Here is a 16,471-nt window from a genome sequence, read left to right as displayed (position 1 = left end):
GCTAAGCCTGTGTGCCACAACTACTGAGCCTGCGCGCTAGGCCCGCAAGCCACAACTACTGAGCCTGCATGCTACAACTACTGAAGCCCACGCACCTAGAGCCCGTGCTCTGCAACAAGAGAAGCCACCGCAATGAGAAGCCCGTACACTGCAACCAAGAGTAGGCCCCGCTTGCCGCAACTAGAGAAAGCCCACGCGCAGCAACAAAGACCCAATGCAGCCAAACAAAAAATAAATTAAATAAATAATTTTATTTAAAAAAAACGAAAACAAAGAGGCATGTTAGGGCTTTAAATTTTCTTGCATACGGCATTGTTAGTTTCCTATTTTCATTTTGTTTTGACAGTTCTAGTGAGGGCATCTCATTGTGTCTTTGACAGTGTAGAGAGAGAGATGATATGAAAAATAATATCAGATTTACTTAATGTTTCCCCATTGTATGTAAGATGCTGTTCACAGAGAGGTCATTACCCTGTATAAATAGAAGTCTCTAGTTCTTGGAGGGTGCTGTGCCACTGTTAGGAAGCCATCTGAAAATAGTTATATTTTTTACTAGGCTTTTGCCCTTCTGTCTCTAACCCGTAGTATATATGCTAATCATCTAGGGATTTTTTTCCAAATAAGTCTGGACCCCACTTATAAGAGTCCGATTTGGTAGTTTTGTGATTAGGCATATTTATTTTGAAAAGTCTCCTCAGGCCTAGGTATCTCTCAGGCACATCCTGATTAGAATTAACATCTTAGAATTTATTAAGTGATAGTCTAGTCAGAACTGAAATTACTGAAATATCTATTATAATTTATATATACACTATGATTTATTAAAGAATCATAAACTCAACCTCTTATTAGAGTAATGAAGAGTTAGTAAACTTCAGTAAGTAATCTGTGGATGTTTTAATAATTTTAAAGGGTAATTTAAGCTTGACTAAGTAGTAAAGACAAAGAAGTATTCTATGCAGGAAATATTCAATATCTTAATATTTTTGGATCACCTTTTACAAGAGTGCATCATTTAAAAATTTCTGCGCATCATAAAATAGTGAAACTAATGTTACATGTTTCTAAAATTAGCCTATAAGAATTTCAAGCCTTTTGGAGAATAACAAGTGCATTTTTCTTAAGTATGATTTTTGTTTCTTTCCATTTAGAGTTCAGCAGTGCCTAAGACCTGGGTTTCAACAGACCACCTCTCCATTGTATGGTAAGTTAATATAACTTATTTTGGCAATTTGTGGTGGTCCTCTTTTCTCCTCAATGAATTGATTGGTTTGTTAGCTTTCTTAGAGCCTTATCCATAAATAAATAAGGATTTGGGAGAAAGATTAACTTAGGGGTTTAGAACTTCAGCCTTTGTTCTTGTCTTGGTTTAACCAAGGTGTCCTTGACAACCTATAAAATCATCTCCTGAAGAACCAGTAGCATCAGTCTCAAATGATAATGTCAAAATTTTAGAATTTGTCATAGCTGGGCAGAATCAAAGATACTTGTGGTAGGACTTTCTGAGCTCTTGGCCAATCACCAAACTCGGACTTGATTAATGCAGCATTGCCTATTCTAGAGCAGCACATGGAAAACCAAGTAGGAATTAGATTTACCCTTAATATAAATAAAGAAATAGGTTAAATAAGGGTCAAGAAATACATAAATCCTAGTATTTTATCTCTATATGCATTGGCTTAAAGATTCTCTTTTCACCTTCCTCTGGCTGTGCAATCAATAGTGTTTGCAAGGACCACAACAGTTCAGACATATGAAGATGGGGCAGACAATATGTCTATATCTGGGGTAGACAGGAAGATTTAGGGAAGACGGGGGCCTGACACTTATACTCTCAAATATCCAGGAAGATTTAATTTACTTTATTTTTATAGGTTTCAGCTTTAAGATGTATGCTTAATAATGATAATTTGTTAAATAATTTTAGAGTTTGCAGCATTAAAGGAAATTCATATATTCCATTAAATAATAGAATTATTTATGTTTGTATTAAAAGTATATTTTTTAAGAAAGTTTCATTTGTAACATTTATTTTGTTCTTTAGGTGTAAACAATTACAATTGACTACAATTCGAGCATTCTTTGATCTTATTGATGCTGATACTAAACAAGTATGTATTTTTAAACTAAAAGTTATTGCAGTGAAGTAAAAGCTTTTGTTAGAGCAGTGATAGATTTAATACGTGTTTTTACTTTGATGAAAATAGAAACCTACGCCTTATATTGACTAATTACTTTGAAAATGGAAATATCTGTATTTTTATCTGTAATCTTTGATAACTTAATAATTAAGAATGCAATAAAAATGAAAAAGGAAAGAATACCTTAAATCTTCCTCAGTTCTTCCCCTTTACTGTTTAAAATTTGATATATGTCCTTCTGACTTTTTTCTTTTACCTTAAGGGAAATACTTATTACAAATATCCTTATGCAGTAGGATCAAAATATCTACATTCATTGAGTAACACAAGCTCACCAGAACTTAAATTATGTACTTCTAGAGTCAAACCTTTTCTGTATTGATATTTTACATATAAACTCTCCAAACTAGTGATTTTCTAAGTTGTTCAGTTAGCAGGATACCTGGAAATCATATTACTCTTTATCTCTTTCTTATCTGCCAGCAGATAAATAGTAGTGGGCACCAAGGATTTCAGCAAAATTCAGAGAATTCTATTAACTTAATTTTTTTTTCCTGTGAATTGGGAACAGATTGTCATTATTCATCGTAAGCAGCCTTTCACCTCAGGTCATTTTGCAGTGCATCACTGTTCCATAGAAGCATGTTTTGAGAACTACGGCTCTGGCTTCTCCTTTTGGAGAAAAAGTTCCTTGTATTTTTGGTAATTTTTTCCATTATGGCATATATTTTTGGATTCTTTTTCCTGAAGGCCCCAGTTCTTTGAGAGACTATTATGTGTGGCTTCTTTTGCAGTAAATCTCTGGGTAGTGCTTCCTTATCATTGTGTCTTAACCTTGCTCCTAAGCATTCTCTCTTAGGAGTAGGGTACTGTCTGTATTTTTTTCCTTAACCCTTCAGAAAGCTGCATAACTATTATTAGGGAGAATTATAGATATTTAGCTCTCTCCTGAAGAATGCAGTAAAAGAGAGACACAAGTTCATCTGTTTTACCACATTTTAAACCACAAGATACCATATTTAGTATGTATATTTATTAAAGTAAATCAGCTTCATAGAGTTAACACTGTTAACATTGGAATCATGTAGTCATGGAATGTAAATATTTTTCAGTTTTTCAACCTTGTTTTAATTGTGACTCTATCGCAAATGTGTTTAATCTGTTCAACTATATACAACAGTAGTATCAATTAAAATTTGTATTTGACCAGTTTGTATTTTAAATGACATTTGGTAAGTTTAGGAAAAACCCCATTTCAACTAATGAAGAACAGGTGAATCTCAGGTATATTATTTAAAAATTATACATCAAACTAATTTTAACAAATCAAATCTTGTTTTCCATTAAATTCTAAGGTGAGAAAATGCTAATACTAGCATGTAATAAATTATAATTCTGGATGGATAAGTATTTTACAGACACATTTTAAGGGACAAATGAGAAATTTTTGACTAATACTGCTAAGAATCAAAATATTATGAAACTGAGCTCTCTTTCACAAACTCAGTATATATGATAGACTAGACTAAATATTAGACAATAAAATGTTAGGATATGATTCCTACTCCTCAAGAAGCATATAGTTTAGGAGGAGAAACAAACATATATACAGGGAAACTGTAACTCAAAGCATAGTTAGTCCCATGTTAAGCACTTAGAACAGTGCCTGGCCCAGAGTAAGTAATTGTTGGCTCTTGTAATTATTACTTGAAACAAAGTTTCATTAGGTCATCACAGTGGATATAAAAGGATACAGAATGTATCAATGTTCTTTCTAGATAACTCAAAATCCCAAGAAGAAATTGTCGGTTTTGAATCACCACTTCATAAGACACCCAGCAAAACACTTTGAGGAAAATCCATCAATAATTTCTGACTTAACAGGTCGGTAGTAATAGCATGTTTTAATTTTAAGTAGAGTTTTGAGTGTTATTTTTAGGTAAATTTGTCCTTAGCAGACAAATTCTTTGAAACTGTAATGCTTCAGGTATTATAATCCTATTATATTTTATTAATTTCCCTATGCTGGTTTCTTATGAGGTTCTTGGCTAAGGAGGGGAAAAGTAAAAAAGCAATTTGCAAGATGTTGCTGATAAAATTTTGTACTGAAAATAACATGACAGTAGAAAAATTTAAAAGCGTTAAATGTCTCTATTCTCCTGACAGCCACATAAAATAAATTCTATATTATTCTTGACTTAGTTTCTCAGTATCATTCTTCAGTATTTTGGTTTAACAGCATATCTTTTGCTGGTAAATTTTGTTTTTATATATATCTGTCATACTCTACTTAGTTTGGAAAATGAAATATTTGTTTTCTTCTGTTGATACTTCTTAGAGTTAGACATCAGGAAGATTTTAAATGCTTTACATGATCTGAGTGCTCCTTGGTGATGAGCATATAGAGAATATCTCATTAGATTTTCTATTTTAAAATAGCCAGTGTTCAGGAAACTGCTTCTTTTTCAAATCCTGTTATGATTGAGAAGGATTCAGTAAAAGAAATCACTTAATGTTTTTTAAAAAGCCAAACAAATTAATTTCTTTTACCTTAGGGACATCTATGTGGGTTCCAGTAAAAGTGTCCAAATGGACCTATGTGGCTTACAATGTAAGTATACCACCAATGGATTTAAAATTTTTTTTCAAGAATATTTTAGTATTTATTTTTCAAAGCTAGACTTTTTAAAGAAGATAACAACGTTATTTTCCCATACTAAATCAGTTTAGTAATAATTCCTTAATATCTGGTCAGTGTTCAATTTTCCAGTTTTATCATAACTCAAATTTTTTGTTGTTTCTTTGTTTTCCAATTTGTTTAAATCAGGGTACAAACAAGGTGTACGTATTATTTGTTGATATGTCTCTTATTCCTCTTTAATGTCTAATACTTCCTTCACCCTTTTTTTTCCTTGCAGTTTATTTGTTGGAAAAAAAAAAAACTAGTCATTTGTCCTATAGAGTTTCACACAGTCTTGATTTTGCTGATTGCACTCCTGTAATGTCATCCAGTATATTCCTTTCCCTACTCTTTCCTGTGACTTGGTAGCTGGATCTTGGATCTAGATGCTTCATCAGATTCAGGTTTTTGTTTTGTTTTTGTTTTTACTAGACTCGCTCTCTTTTTGTGATGTTAGCAGCTATTGATGAAGAAGGCCTAGAGCCATTAATAAGGAGTACAAAAGCAATGAGACTCCGATTATTCCTTCTTCATTTGTTAACTGAAACACTATATAGAAAAACTTCTCATCTACTAAATTTATCGAAAGTAGAACAAATTACAAAGGAAAAAAATGATAATTCTTTGGATCTTATATTTACTGGTTTTTAGAATAGTGAGTTGGCTCACAGACACCCTCCATTAGTGACCGTAAGATGTTTTGGGGGGTTTTTCCTCCAGTATTATTATGAGCTTAAACGTTTTTATGTTTCTGTCTAAACTAAAATACTAAAATTGTTCTATCTTTGATACTAAAATTGCTATTAAAACTGTTCTGTCCTTGACCAGTGGAAGCCTTTTCAAGGTAGGCTCCTGAATCTTTTTGATATAGCTGCTCTTTAGTTGTCTTTGATATTTTCTTCACTATCTAGTATGAGAAAGTATTTTAGCTCATTGTGTACCATTTCCCATCCCAGACCTTGAATCTGCTTTTTCTCAAAGAAGCTCTTCCTATTATTTGGGAAACAGTATCTGAAAACCATAATTTGGGCACTAGAGATGTTTATGGCTAGTGAGTTAGCATTTCTAAGGCCTTTTCAGTGAACAGAGCTAGGAAATGTATTTTATCTTGGTCATAAGGCCAAAAACCAAACCCAAACAAAAAAGACATGCATTCATACTGATACTTCCAAGACAAATTCAGATCTACAGAGTTTATACCTGATCTATCTTGCATCTGTATCTTCTTCTTCCCATTCCTAGATTATTGGTTCTCAACAACACCAAGAATGATAGAATTAAAATAATTAATTAGAATAATTATTCATTACTTTATCTGAATTTTTGAATGATGAAATTATCTACTCATAATTTATTGTGTTTTCCCTCTTTTTTTAGGAATCTGATAAGATATATTTTACATTTCCCCTTGCAAATCATAGAAAAATCTACACTCATGTCTATTGTCAGAGTACCATGCTGGTAAGATAATTGATACACTTTATGTAAATTTAAAAGGCTAACTGTTGTTTATTTTTAAGATTCAACTAGTATCTAGTGGATATCATTTTTAGCTATGAACTATTATTAAATCTAATTAGTTGAAAAACACTTATCTGGAACAGAGAGTATTGATTGAAAAGTACTAATCAAAATGCTTCTGTAACTGATAATATATCTATACTATTAGCTTATACCTGTACCTCTAGTTTAGGTTTTTCTACTTTAGTTTCACTATGTTTAGGATGAAGGAATTCAGTTCAGAGCTCCTTTAATTCTAAAATTCTATTAGTATTTTACAGAATAGATATATTTAAGCAAAGCTATCCTTTGTTTTATAAAGTAAATCCTGTTTTTCCCATGGCTTCCATACTAAAATTTGCAGTACTTTTTATACCAAATATTCTCTAAAATAGTATAGTAACTTTTTGTTACAGTGTTATCTAGACTTACAGTATCAGTATGATGATTTTGTTTGTGTATTTTTTTTTAATGAGTACCTACTATGCTAGAAATATGTTAAGACGCTTTAGCATGCTTTTGTTATATTAGGTCTGTTTAAGTAATAATTTATCAGCACTTCTTAATTTCAGGAATTTGTTTCCCAATTTGGGTTCCTTTCTCTCTATTCTGATTTTTTCCCCTCATGTCCTAGGATTCTTCACTTTATATTTGCATCTTTCATAATTTAAGTTCCCTCGTTTCCCTTTTGTTGGATTATTTGTATTTTTTAGGACTAGGATCTAATATATCACTTAGTTGGTTGATACCGCCATTTGATATAAAGTCTTTAGAAAAGATGGTAGGCAGGCACTGTGGGCTAGGTGCTAATGAATACTAATTTTAGTGGAATTGCCACAGTTTTGCATCTCTCACCAGAGACAGACTACCATCTCTCAGCCTAAAATTTGGATGGGTAGTTTATCCCAAGAGAATCTGGCCCTGAGAGTGATGGCTTAAAATATCCACACTCCTACTAAATTCCAAATCAGAATGTCAGTATTATATTGAGAAAAATCCTTGCCAAAGTGCAAATTATCCATTTGGCTTATTGGAGGATCCCTTTTATATAATTAAGGTCCATGGGTGAGTATTACTAGCCATGTGGAGAATTTGTTTTAAATGTTTTCAATTTTTACCATAGAAGTTTTCAAACATACAAAAGTAGAGAGAGAATATAATAACAAATTCTCATTTAACCATCACAAAGCTTTAACAGTTACCAATATTCTGCCATTCTTACTTGATTTGTCCCTTCCTCACTTTTTTTGAGTGAAGCATTTTTAAAGCAAAATCCAGATATTTTATCATTTTATCATTTTATCCATACATATTTCAGTATGTTTTTATAACAGATAAGAATTTTACATATTATTATAATACTAATAATATTATTATATTATGTTATAATAATGTTATTATATTATTTTATCCAACAAAATTAATTACTTATTCCTTACTATCATGTGTTATCCAGTCCATGTTCAATTTTCCTCTGTTCATTTAAGTTTTAAGTTAGCTTGTTTGAATCAGAATCCAAAAAGTACATACACTGCATTTGATTCATATGTCTTACGTCTTTTTTTAACAGCCCCCTCTTTTTTTCCCCCATGCCATACATTTGTCCTGGGTTTAGTTGATTGTATTCTTGTGGTATCTTTTAACATGTATTTCTATCCATTGTTTTGTGTAAACTGGTAGTTAGATCTAGAATCTTGAATAGATGCATTTTTTTATGGTATGAATGTTTTATAAGTAGAACTGCGTACTTATCATATCAAGAGGTATATAATATCTGGTTGTCCCACTTTCACTGACAAAAATCAGTGGACTGATATATCAGTGGACTCAGGTCATATCGGCCTGACCCATTCATTATAAAGTTCCTAGTCAGTCTTTCACCTAATGATTTCAGCAGCCATTGAGGACATATTTTTTTTACTGTAGATAGATTTTTTTTTTAGATCTATAAATTTTATAATCAAGTAGCATTTTCTTTTCTGTGCACTTCAGGAGTTAGTAAATTTTTTTTTTTAATTAATTAATTTATTTATTTTTGGCTGTGTTGGGTCTTCGTTTCTGTGCGAGGGCTTTCTCTAGTTGTGGCAAGCGGGGACCACTCTTCATCGCGGTGCGCAAGCCTCTCACTATCGCGGCCTCTCTTGTTGCGGAGCACAGGCTCCAGACGCGCAGGCTCAGTAGTTGTGGCTCACGGGCCCAGTTGCTCCGCGGCATTTGGGATCTTCCCAGACCTGGGCTTGAACCCGTGTCCTCTGCATTAGCAGGCAGATTCTCAACCACTGCGCCACCAGGGAAGCCTCAGTAAATTCTGAGTGACTTTTTCTAAGATTTTTAATACAAGTTTTAAAATTAGCTGAGTTAGGGGTGTTTACTAGATGACCTGAAATTGTTCTTTTGACACCTTCTAGGTTATAACAACATGGTGTTTTAGGGTGGATTTGAATAATACTTTATTCAGTCTGTTAGTGAATGAATCAGAATTCCCTAGACACCAAAGTAAGTAGTGTGCAATCTTGGCAATTTTCATAATAAGGGCTGTCTTTGAGTTGCAATAGCTTCAAAAACCTATTACAAAAGTGAGTCGGATCTTGAGAGGTTGCTAGATTCTCTTTGTCTAGGCTATGCAGATCCGTTCTGTTGCCTTGCTTTATAATGTCACTTTGTTGTTCTGGTAAACACAGGTAACTGATAAAAGAGTTTACCGAAGTATTTTGCCAGCAGTGGAGAGTAGAGAAATACCACATTGTTTTTGTTTTCTTTCAGCTTGCTTTTCTGAATTCTTGAAAAATATCTTAAAATTTTATTTAAGCTCAATGAGGGCAGAGGGTGTGTCTTCTTGATTCATCATTTTTCTTGAGGGCTTAGCATAATTCCTTGGCCCTGGAATGGACTTTATAAATATTAATTGAATGAAAGGATTGATATTTTTATTGTCCTGTCTGTATACTAAGGAAAAATGTATGTAGCTGTCTCAGCAGTGTTTCTCATTCTCTTATGCCCTGGTAGGATTTCAGTAGTTGGATCGTTAGATCTTGGAGCATTGCTCTTACTACTTCATTAAAAGTTAGAGTGAAGATCTTGGGTCATACTGCTTTTAAATGACTGCAGCTGAATACATAATATTGTTAAAATACCATAACCATCTCTGCAGCATTCCCAGTCTGCGCTAGTAAAGTAACAACTAGCTTTAGTCTTAAACCCTTGGAATTGTGCTTCAATCCAAGCACATTCTCAGTTGCATAAAAGTTATCTGCCTAGTAATCAAATGAGAACTCAAATGATAAACTAAAAAGCTGTACTTGGATTGTTATTTTTAATTACTTGGCTCTGGAGTTGTTTTTTTTTTTTCTGTTTGTGTGAAAGTCTACCTCTAGTTGTTCACTCTTCTAGTTTTGTTAAAATATAGGTTACTTTCTATGTAAGTACCTAATTAAAGTGTGGACATTGCTGAACTCTAAAAGTGTCGGTTCAGAAATTAAAATTGCTTAACAGTATGCTGTGGAGAGATAACCCATCAGGTCACTCTCTCATACTGCTGCTCCAAGTTACTTGCTTACCTGTCTATGTTGACATTAGATTCTTTGCCTCACCTTGACCTGTTTGACTTTTGAGAACATTTTGAATACATTTCTAAACAATAAGTTGTTATTTTATGTTTCCATTGTGCCTACTGACCCTATCATAAACAGTGAAATGCCTGTTTTATATAATTATTTTCTACAATATTTAGTGTGCTTTATTTTGTGTTATTAATCAATAGGATACAAATAGCTGGATTTTTGGCTGCATAAACAGCACTTCTATGTGGTAAGTGTTTTGAACATAAGGCCCTCTGTTCATTTTTCTCAACATAAGGTATACTCAAATCACACTTTCAGAATAGCTTCAGATTTTTTTTTTAAAGCTTAACAGTTTGCTTTTTTCTTTTTAATATAAATTTATTTCTTTATGGCTGTGTTGGGTCTTTGTTGCTGCGCGCAGGTTTTCTCTAGTTGCGGCGAGCGGGGGCTACTCTTCGTTGTGGTGCGCCAGCTTCTTATTGTGGTGGCTTCTCTTGTTGTCGAGCACGGGCTCTAGGCAATGCAGGCTTCAGTAGTTGTGGCTCGCGGGCTCTAGAGCGCAGGCTCAGTAGTTGTGACACACGGGCTTAGTTGCCCCTCAGCATGTGGGATCTTCTGGACCAGGGATCGAACCTGTGTCCCCTGCATTGGCAGGAGGATTCTTAACCACTGTGCCACCAGGAAAGTCCCACTTCAGATATTCTTAAGCTCATTTTGCTACTAAACTAAATTATAGTATTGATTTTAAAATTAAAAATAAAGAAAATTAACATACTAGTAATTTTTGCAAACATTGATAGTTGGTTGCTAGGAAAAACTACGTTTTGTTCCCCAAAGGACTACGTGGATAAAGTGTATTGTGTTAGACCTATTAGACTTGAGTTCATTAGAACTGTCTTTGGTAGGTCTATAGATGGTTTCTTTTTGCTCTGAAGCTTATTTATAATTTATAATACTTTAATATATTTGTCCTTTAATTATATTTTCATATTTATTTCCAAGCCGGCAAGGGGTTGATTTATCATGGAAAGCTGAACTGCTGCCAACAATTAAGGTAAATTATGGATTTAGAATGTTAATATCCAGGTGAAAAAATATTTGGGCATATAGGCATGTACAGTATGGTCTTTGATTAATTCATCTAGGTATTAAATAAACTTGAAATTTGCTAAGATACATTTTAGAAATATTTTCTCTGGAAATATATTTAATGGAGAATAACATGCAATTCTTTTCTAGCTTTCAGAGGTGAAAACTATAAGTCATCAGTCCTAAATAAAATTAAATCTATATGTTATAGCATCATACTAAGAGGTAGATCAGTTTTTAAGATTCAATTTGAGGGTTTGTTTGGAATGGTCTGTCTTAAAATATTAAGTTGAATATACTCAATTCATTTTGGGGAGGACCTACAGTAGGGAAGTAAGCATCTCAAAAAGACACAAAGCAATTTTCAATTTCAGTATCATCTGTGGTTAAGCACTTCAGTAACTACTTTTATCTAGTACTCCATGGAATTTATTTAATAATTGTTAGTGATTTCCTTAAGCAACTGTGGTAGGTCAGCACATCTTTACAAAAGGCTAATTTGCACACTCACAAAATCTATTGTTGAGAAAATAAAACAGTTCTAAAATTTGATGAAAATATCTGTTCTAAATTTCAAATTGTATTTATTATAACTGATAATCGTATGCCAGAGTTGATAGTTTTTAGTCTTCAAGTAAATCTATACTTTAGAATATATTGTCATAATGAATACTATATTCATAGGGTTGAATGTGAAGTCCTCTGGTTGGTCCCGATCATCTCCCTACTCCAGTTAGTTATTTGTGCTCATGAATGTTTATTTATCTGTATGTGTAGTCAACTCTGTCCTATACCAATGAGAAGAATGATGACAGGATGAATAATTACAAGTCACGCTTGACTTTGGAATGATTGCAGTTATTTTTTGTGTCACCTTGGTCAGTCTTACTTTGTGCATGTTCATTCATGTGGCTTTGTATTGATAAGACAAATAAGTGATTTGACTCATAACATTTTTAAGGTCTCTCACTAGTTCTATCCTAACTGTCTAGGCAGGAGCAAAGCAAAAACAGAAGTATTGGGGTATACTTACTGATCAATCATTCATAAGATATATTAAATGTTTCCTTGAATTTCCAGTTTGGATATCCTTTCCAGTCTGTAATTTAAGAGTTAGGAAGAAATAAATCATTAAAAACCCGATAAAATGTTACTTTGCTACTATTTTTTTAAAATTATTTCTTAAATCATAATATCCTTTTTTTTTTTTTAAGTCTCAAAGATTTAACAATGTATTCGTCTAGTTCTAGACCCCTGTGTTGTTTTTTCTAAGTGTAAGAAACAGCTGGCTGAGTAGTAGAACAAGTTCTTCCAGCTGCTTTTTTTTTTTTTTTTTTTTATTGTATTTATTTTATTTTTGGCTGCGTTGGGTCTTCGTTGCTGCGCACGGGCTTTCTCTGGTTGCAGCGAGCGGGGGCTACTCTTCGTTGCAGTGCGTGGGTTTCTCATTGCGGTGGCTTCTCTTTGTTTTGGAGCATGGGTTCTAGGCTCTCGGGCTTCAGTAGTTGTGCATGGGCTTAGTTGCTCCGTGGCATGTGGGATCTTCCCGGACCAGGGCTCGAACCTGTGTCCCCTGCATTGGCAGGCAGATTCTTAACCACTGTGCCACCAGGGAAGCCCCAGCTGCTTACTTTTTATAGTGGATACTAGAAGAAAGTGCCAGGCGGCATTAAAAGCCTACTGGAATTTTGGGAGAAAACTGGAAGAGAAAAGTTAGAAAATGAGGATTATAATACTCTGCTATCTTAAGCATTCTCAGTTGAAAAGGATTATAATCATTAAATGCAAATAAACTTTTCCATTGTAATGAAAATCAAAATTATATATATATGTGTGTTAGCCATTTATAAAAAGCACACAAAATTATTTTGCCATGAAGTTGAAGGGAAAGGAAAGATTGAAGTGAAAAACTCTTATGAGTTTTATTCATATTTATATCATCTCAACAAAGGTAGTGTAAGATGAGAATCATACCACCTTGGGCACCTCTGCTGACTGAACTGTTAATGAATAGACAGACTCCTCCAACAAAGCACTTATAAATTCGGTTTAGGGCCTTCACAGCATGAGTCCCATGGAACTTTTCTGTCATGGTACAATGAAGACAGAAACCACAGCAGACCAACAGTTGGGTAAGCCCAAATGGACTTATTGCTAAAAAACAAACAAAACAATTAACTTTGAAAAGAAATCTAAGTTAATGAGAAAAATTACCTAGTCACTGTTGTGCCTAAATCATACTTTAGCACCACAGCTTTGCCCTACACACAGCAGCAGAACTTGAAGGGTTTCTGACATCCAAACGCTGGTGTTTGATTTTCTGTGTGTGTTGCCTCAGCATTAAGGTCATTTTACCCTTAAAACACTGAAAAATTTCCAAACTTCATATTAACCTTACCTGTCAGTGTAACAATTTCATGAATATTATCTTCCCAAATTCCTACTGACATTATAACTATATGGGAACTTAACTTTATAAGTAAATGTATTTTGACACACTGATATCTTTTTAAAGTATTCTGATCCTAAAAAAAAAAATTCTTGAGGAAAAAAATTATTCTTGAGAATAAATAACAAAAGCTCTCAGTGGATAGCTACACAGAGTAACCATGGTTCTTTCTAATTAATTTACCTTTCATATTGTCTACCACCTGTCTGGTTGGTTTCAGTTGCCTTTAGCTTTGGTTTGTGTGGCTCTTTTAAGGCCCTTTAATTTACATTAGAATATATAAGTCTGTTGCAGAGACTTTGCTGAGTAAGTTGAGGTGCAGCCCAGGAGTTTAACAAGCACTCCCAGGTGAATCTGGTCAGGTTGTTTGAGGACCACTCATTGACAGTTCTCTTTAGAACCTCTATCCAACTTGCCCACATTGGTGCTTCGGAAGAACAGTGGAGAGTATTAAGTGAAGAAATTTCTTAATGTACACAGATTGTCACAGCATATAACTACTCACACCCTCGCCACATCTACTGTCAGAAAAAAAAAAAAGACTTGAAAACTGTATTTGGTGGCCTGGCTTTTCATCAGGTAGACCAGTCTCCAATCTATTCATTCCTCAAAATATGGACTGTAAGATAAGGTCTTTAGTTTTGATAAAAGAATAGATGCTCATTTGGTGAGGTGCATTATTAGACTTACTGTGTTCATGTCACTTACTGAATAAGTTCCAGGGAATGATGTTCATACACATCATTAGCCAGCAACTGTTTATTACTTGGGCTAGATCAGAATCATTTGAGATTAAGCTGGAATTCTTCCATCATATTGAGCATCCATTCATTCATCAACTATTGAATGCTCTTTGTCATATACTACCAAAATAACTGTAGAAATCATACTGTAACATTATACAAAACAAGTAGACAAATTGTAAGAAACATCAAATCTGGAAATAATTATGTAAAATAATTAAATTTAATGTTAAATGTCATTTATTTTACATGAAGGGATACAGTTCAAGGAATATTTTTGGCAGTCCATATTTACATAATTATTAGAAATTTGACCTTCAGCAGGCTCATTGACCTGAAAATGTAAACATGGGCATTTTATGAAGTACTGAACATAAAGTTTGAAGTCAGTTTTTTCATGACTTACTAGGTAAGAAATAAATGTTCGTAATTTGTCTTTCTTTTAACATGCTTTAAGCTCTATATATCCTGAGAAATAAAATCAGCTTTTTTTCATCCTTTTTTAGTCTCTGACGTTAAGACTTCAAGACTATCCATCTTTGTCTCATCTTGTTGTTTATGTACCATCTATTCATGGAAGTAAGGTAACAAATTAAGGCTGTTTTCAGAATGTTTTGGGGATACTCATGCTAAATATTTTAAGTTATTTTTTGATGAATTCTTCAGCTTAGGCCTTATCTGAAACAGTGGCCAGGTTGGTGATCCACCTAAGACTGTTTAAAGCATTAGGATCATCTACTCTAACTTGAACTAAGCAGAATAAATCCAAGTCTCTTTGTTTCAAGTGGGAATTAGTTCTACTTTATCAGTCTTTCAAAATCTGTTAATTATTGAGTACTCTCTTATATGCAGGACTATGTGCCAGGAATTATAGGAGGCACACAAATGAGAAAGACATGAACCCTGTTCTCAAAACGCTACGTACTGTTGGGTAGGGGGAGAGAAATATATTTGGTGGCCAGGGAAAGTGTGAGAATGAAAGAGTTATCCAAAATGTATAAAACAAATCAGAATATAGCAAATCCATGAAAAGTGTTAAAGGGGGAGATATCTCTGATTGATGAAATCAAAAAAGGCATTATTATGAGGTGATATTTAAAATTGCCTTAAAGGATAGTTAGGGTTTTTATAGGCAGAATGAATATTCTAGACCTGGGATATCTAATATGGGAGCCACTAGCACATGTGGCTATTTAAATTTAAATTAATTAAAATTAAATAAAAGTAAAAATTCAGTTCCTTAGTTGTATTAGCCACATTCCAGATGCTCCATAGTAACATCATTGCAGAAAGTTATAATGAACAGCACTGTTGAGACAAAGAAATAGTAAGATCCAAACATGGACAGTGTAGGGTACGTTTGGAAAATAGTGAATAAGTAAATAGTAGTTTTAAAAGGATGGCTACGATGGGTAGAATAGTAGTGGAAGAAAGTGTGGAAAAGAAGTTAATGGCCATATTCTGGAGGGCCTTGATTGGAAGATTCAGGACTTTATAGAATTCAGGAGTCAGTAGGGAACTGAAAGATTTTTCACCGTAGTAGTAATGGGATCAGAGCTATTTATTTTGGAAAATGAATCTATTTATGGTATAGGATAGATTAGAAAAAGAGAGAACAGGCACCTCATATAGGATTATGAAGGCTTGTACTAGTGAAGTGGGAGTAGAAATAAAAGGATGGTGATTTTTGAGAGAAGTAGGCAGGGAAAGAAGAAGATAGAGGTAAAAGACCCTCTACTCCCCTTTCCACATTTCACCCAGCAAACTTACCCTTCAAGATCTAGCCTAAGTGTCCCTTGTTTTCCTTTTCTAGACTACTCCAGTAACCTCTTACTTATTCCCAGGATACTTGGTTTATAACTTCTTTGAGGAATATATTATATCGAATTATAATTTATTTGTTTACGTCTTTATTGCCATCACCATAGTATGAATTCATTCAGAGTAAGGACCAGATAGGTTTTACTATACTTTGCATCCTCAACCTTTAGTGACTATCACATAAATGCTCAAAAAAGTGTTCCTTGAATGAGAAAGTTAATGAGATTTGGGGCCAGTATCATAGGAAAATTTAAAGGAAAAAAGAAAAGGGGATGTAGTTAGGAGAAGTCTCAAGGATTGAGTCTCACGAGTACCTTATAATGGATTCATTGTTTTGTTTTGCTTAGCTCAAGTGAGAGGTAATTCAGCATCTTCAATACTAAAAGCTCTCTTTAAGGGTTTTTCTTTCAGGTAAGTTGGTTTTGAATGAATTTAACATCTTCCCAAACTTGCAAAGGGCTTCCTTGGTTATTCCAAGAAATTAATGA

The 16,471-nt window shown here is 33.7% G+C and overlaps 1 protein-coding gene across 3 annotated transcripts in view; it reads left to right on the top strand.

Moving 5' to 3' along the window:
* PGAP1 (post-GPI attachment to proteins inositol deacylase 1) overlaps positions 1-16,471 on the top strand; it is a 73,986-nt gene that overhangs the window by 32,982 nt on the left and 24,533 nt on the right. For 2 of the 3 annotated variants that reach the window (XM_036858786.1, XM_036858787.1), the window contains exons 6-13: positions 1,152-1,204; positions 2,045-2,111; positions 3,920-4,025; positions 4,697-4,752; positions 6,199-6,282; positions 10,082-10,128; positions 10,884-10,935; positions 14,669-14,746. In XM_036858786.1, the coding sequence (XP_036714681.1) occupies positions 1,152-1,204; positions 2,045-2,111; positions 3,920-4,025; positions 4,697-4,752; positions 6,199-6,282; positions 10,082-10,128; positions 10,884-10,935; positions 14,669-14,746 (543 nt within the window). Of the gene's footprint in view, positions 1-1,151; positions 1,205-2,044; positions 2,112-3,919; positions 4,026-4,696; positions 4,753-5,093; positions 5,226-6,198; positions 6,283-10,081; positions 10,129-10,883; positions 10,936-14,668; positions 14,747-16,471 lie in introns of those variants that run through there. The other variant, XM_036858788.1, reaches the window with a different exon arrangement.

This window comes from Balaenoptera musculus, chromosome 7 (assembly GCF_009873245.2).
Source record: "Balaenoptera musculus isolate JJ_BM4_2016_0621 chromosome 7, mBalMus1.pri.v3, whole genome shotgun sequence".
Classification (NCBI taxonomy): Eukaryota; Metazoa; Chordata; class Mammalia; order Artiodactyla; family Balaenopteridae; genus Balaenoptera; species Balaenoptera musculus.
Note: the sequence above shows the minus strand (reverse complement) of the source record. Positions and strands in the feature narration are given on the sequence as shown.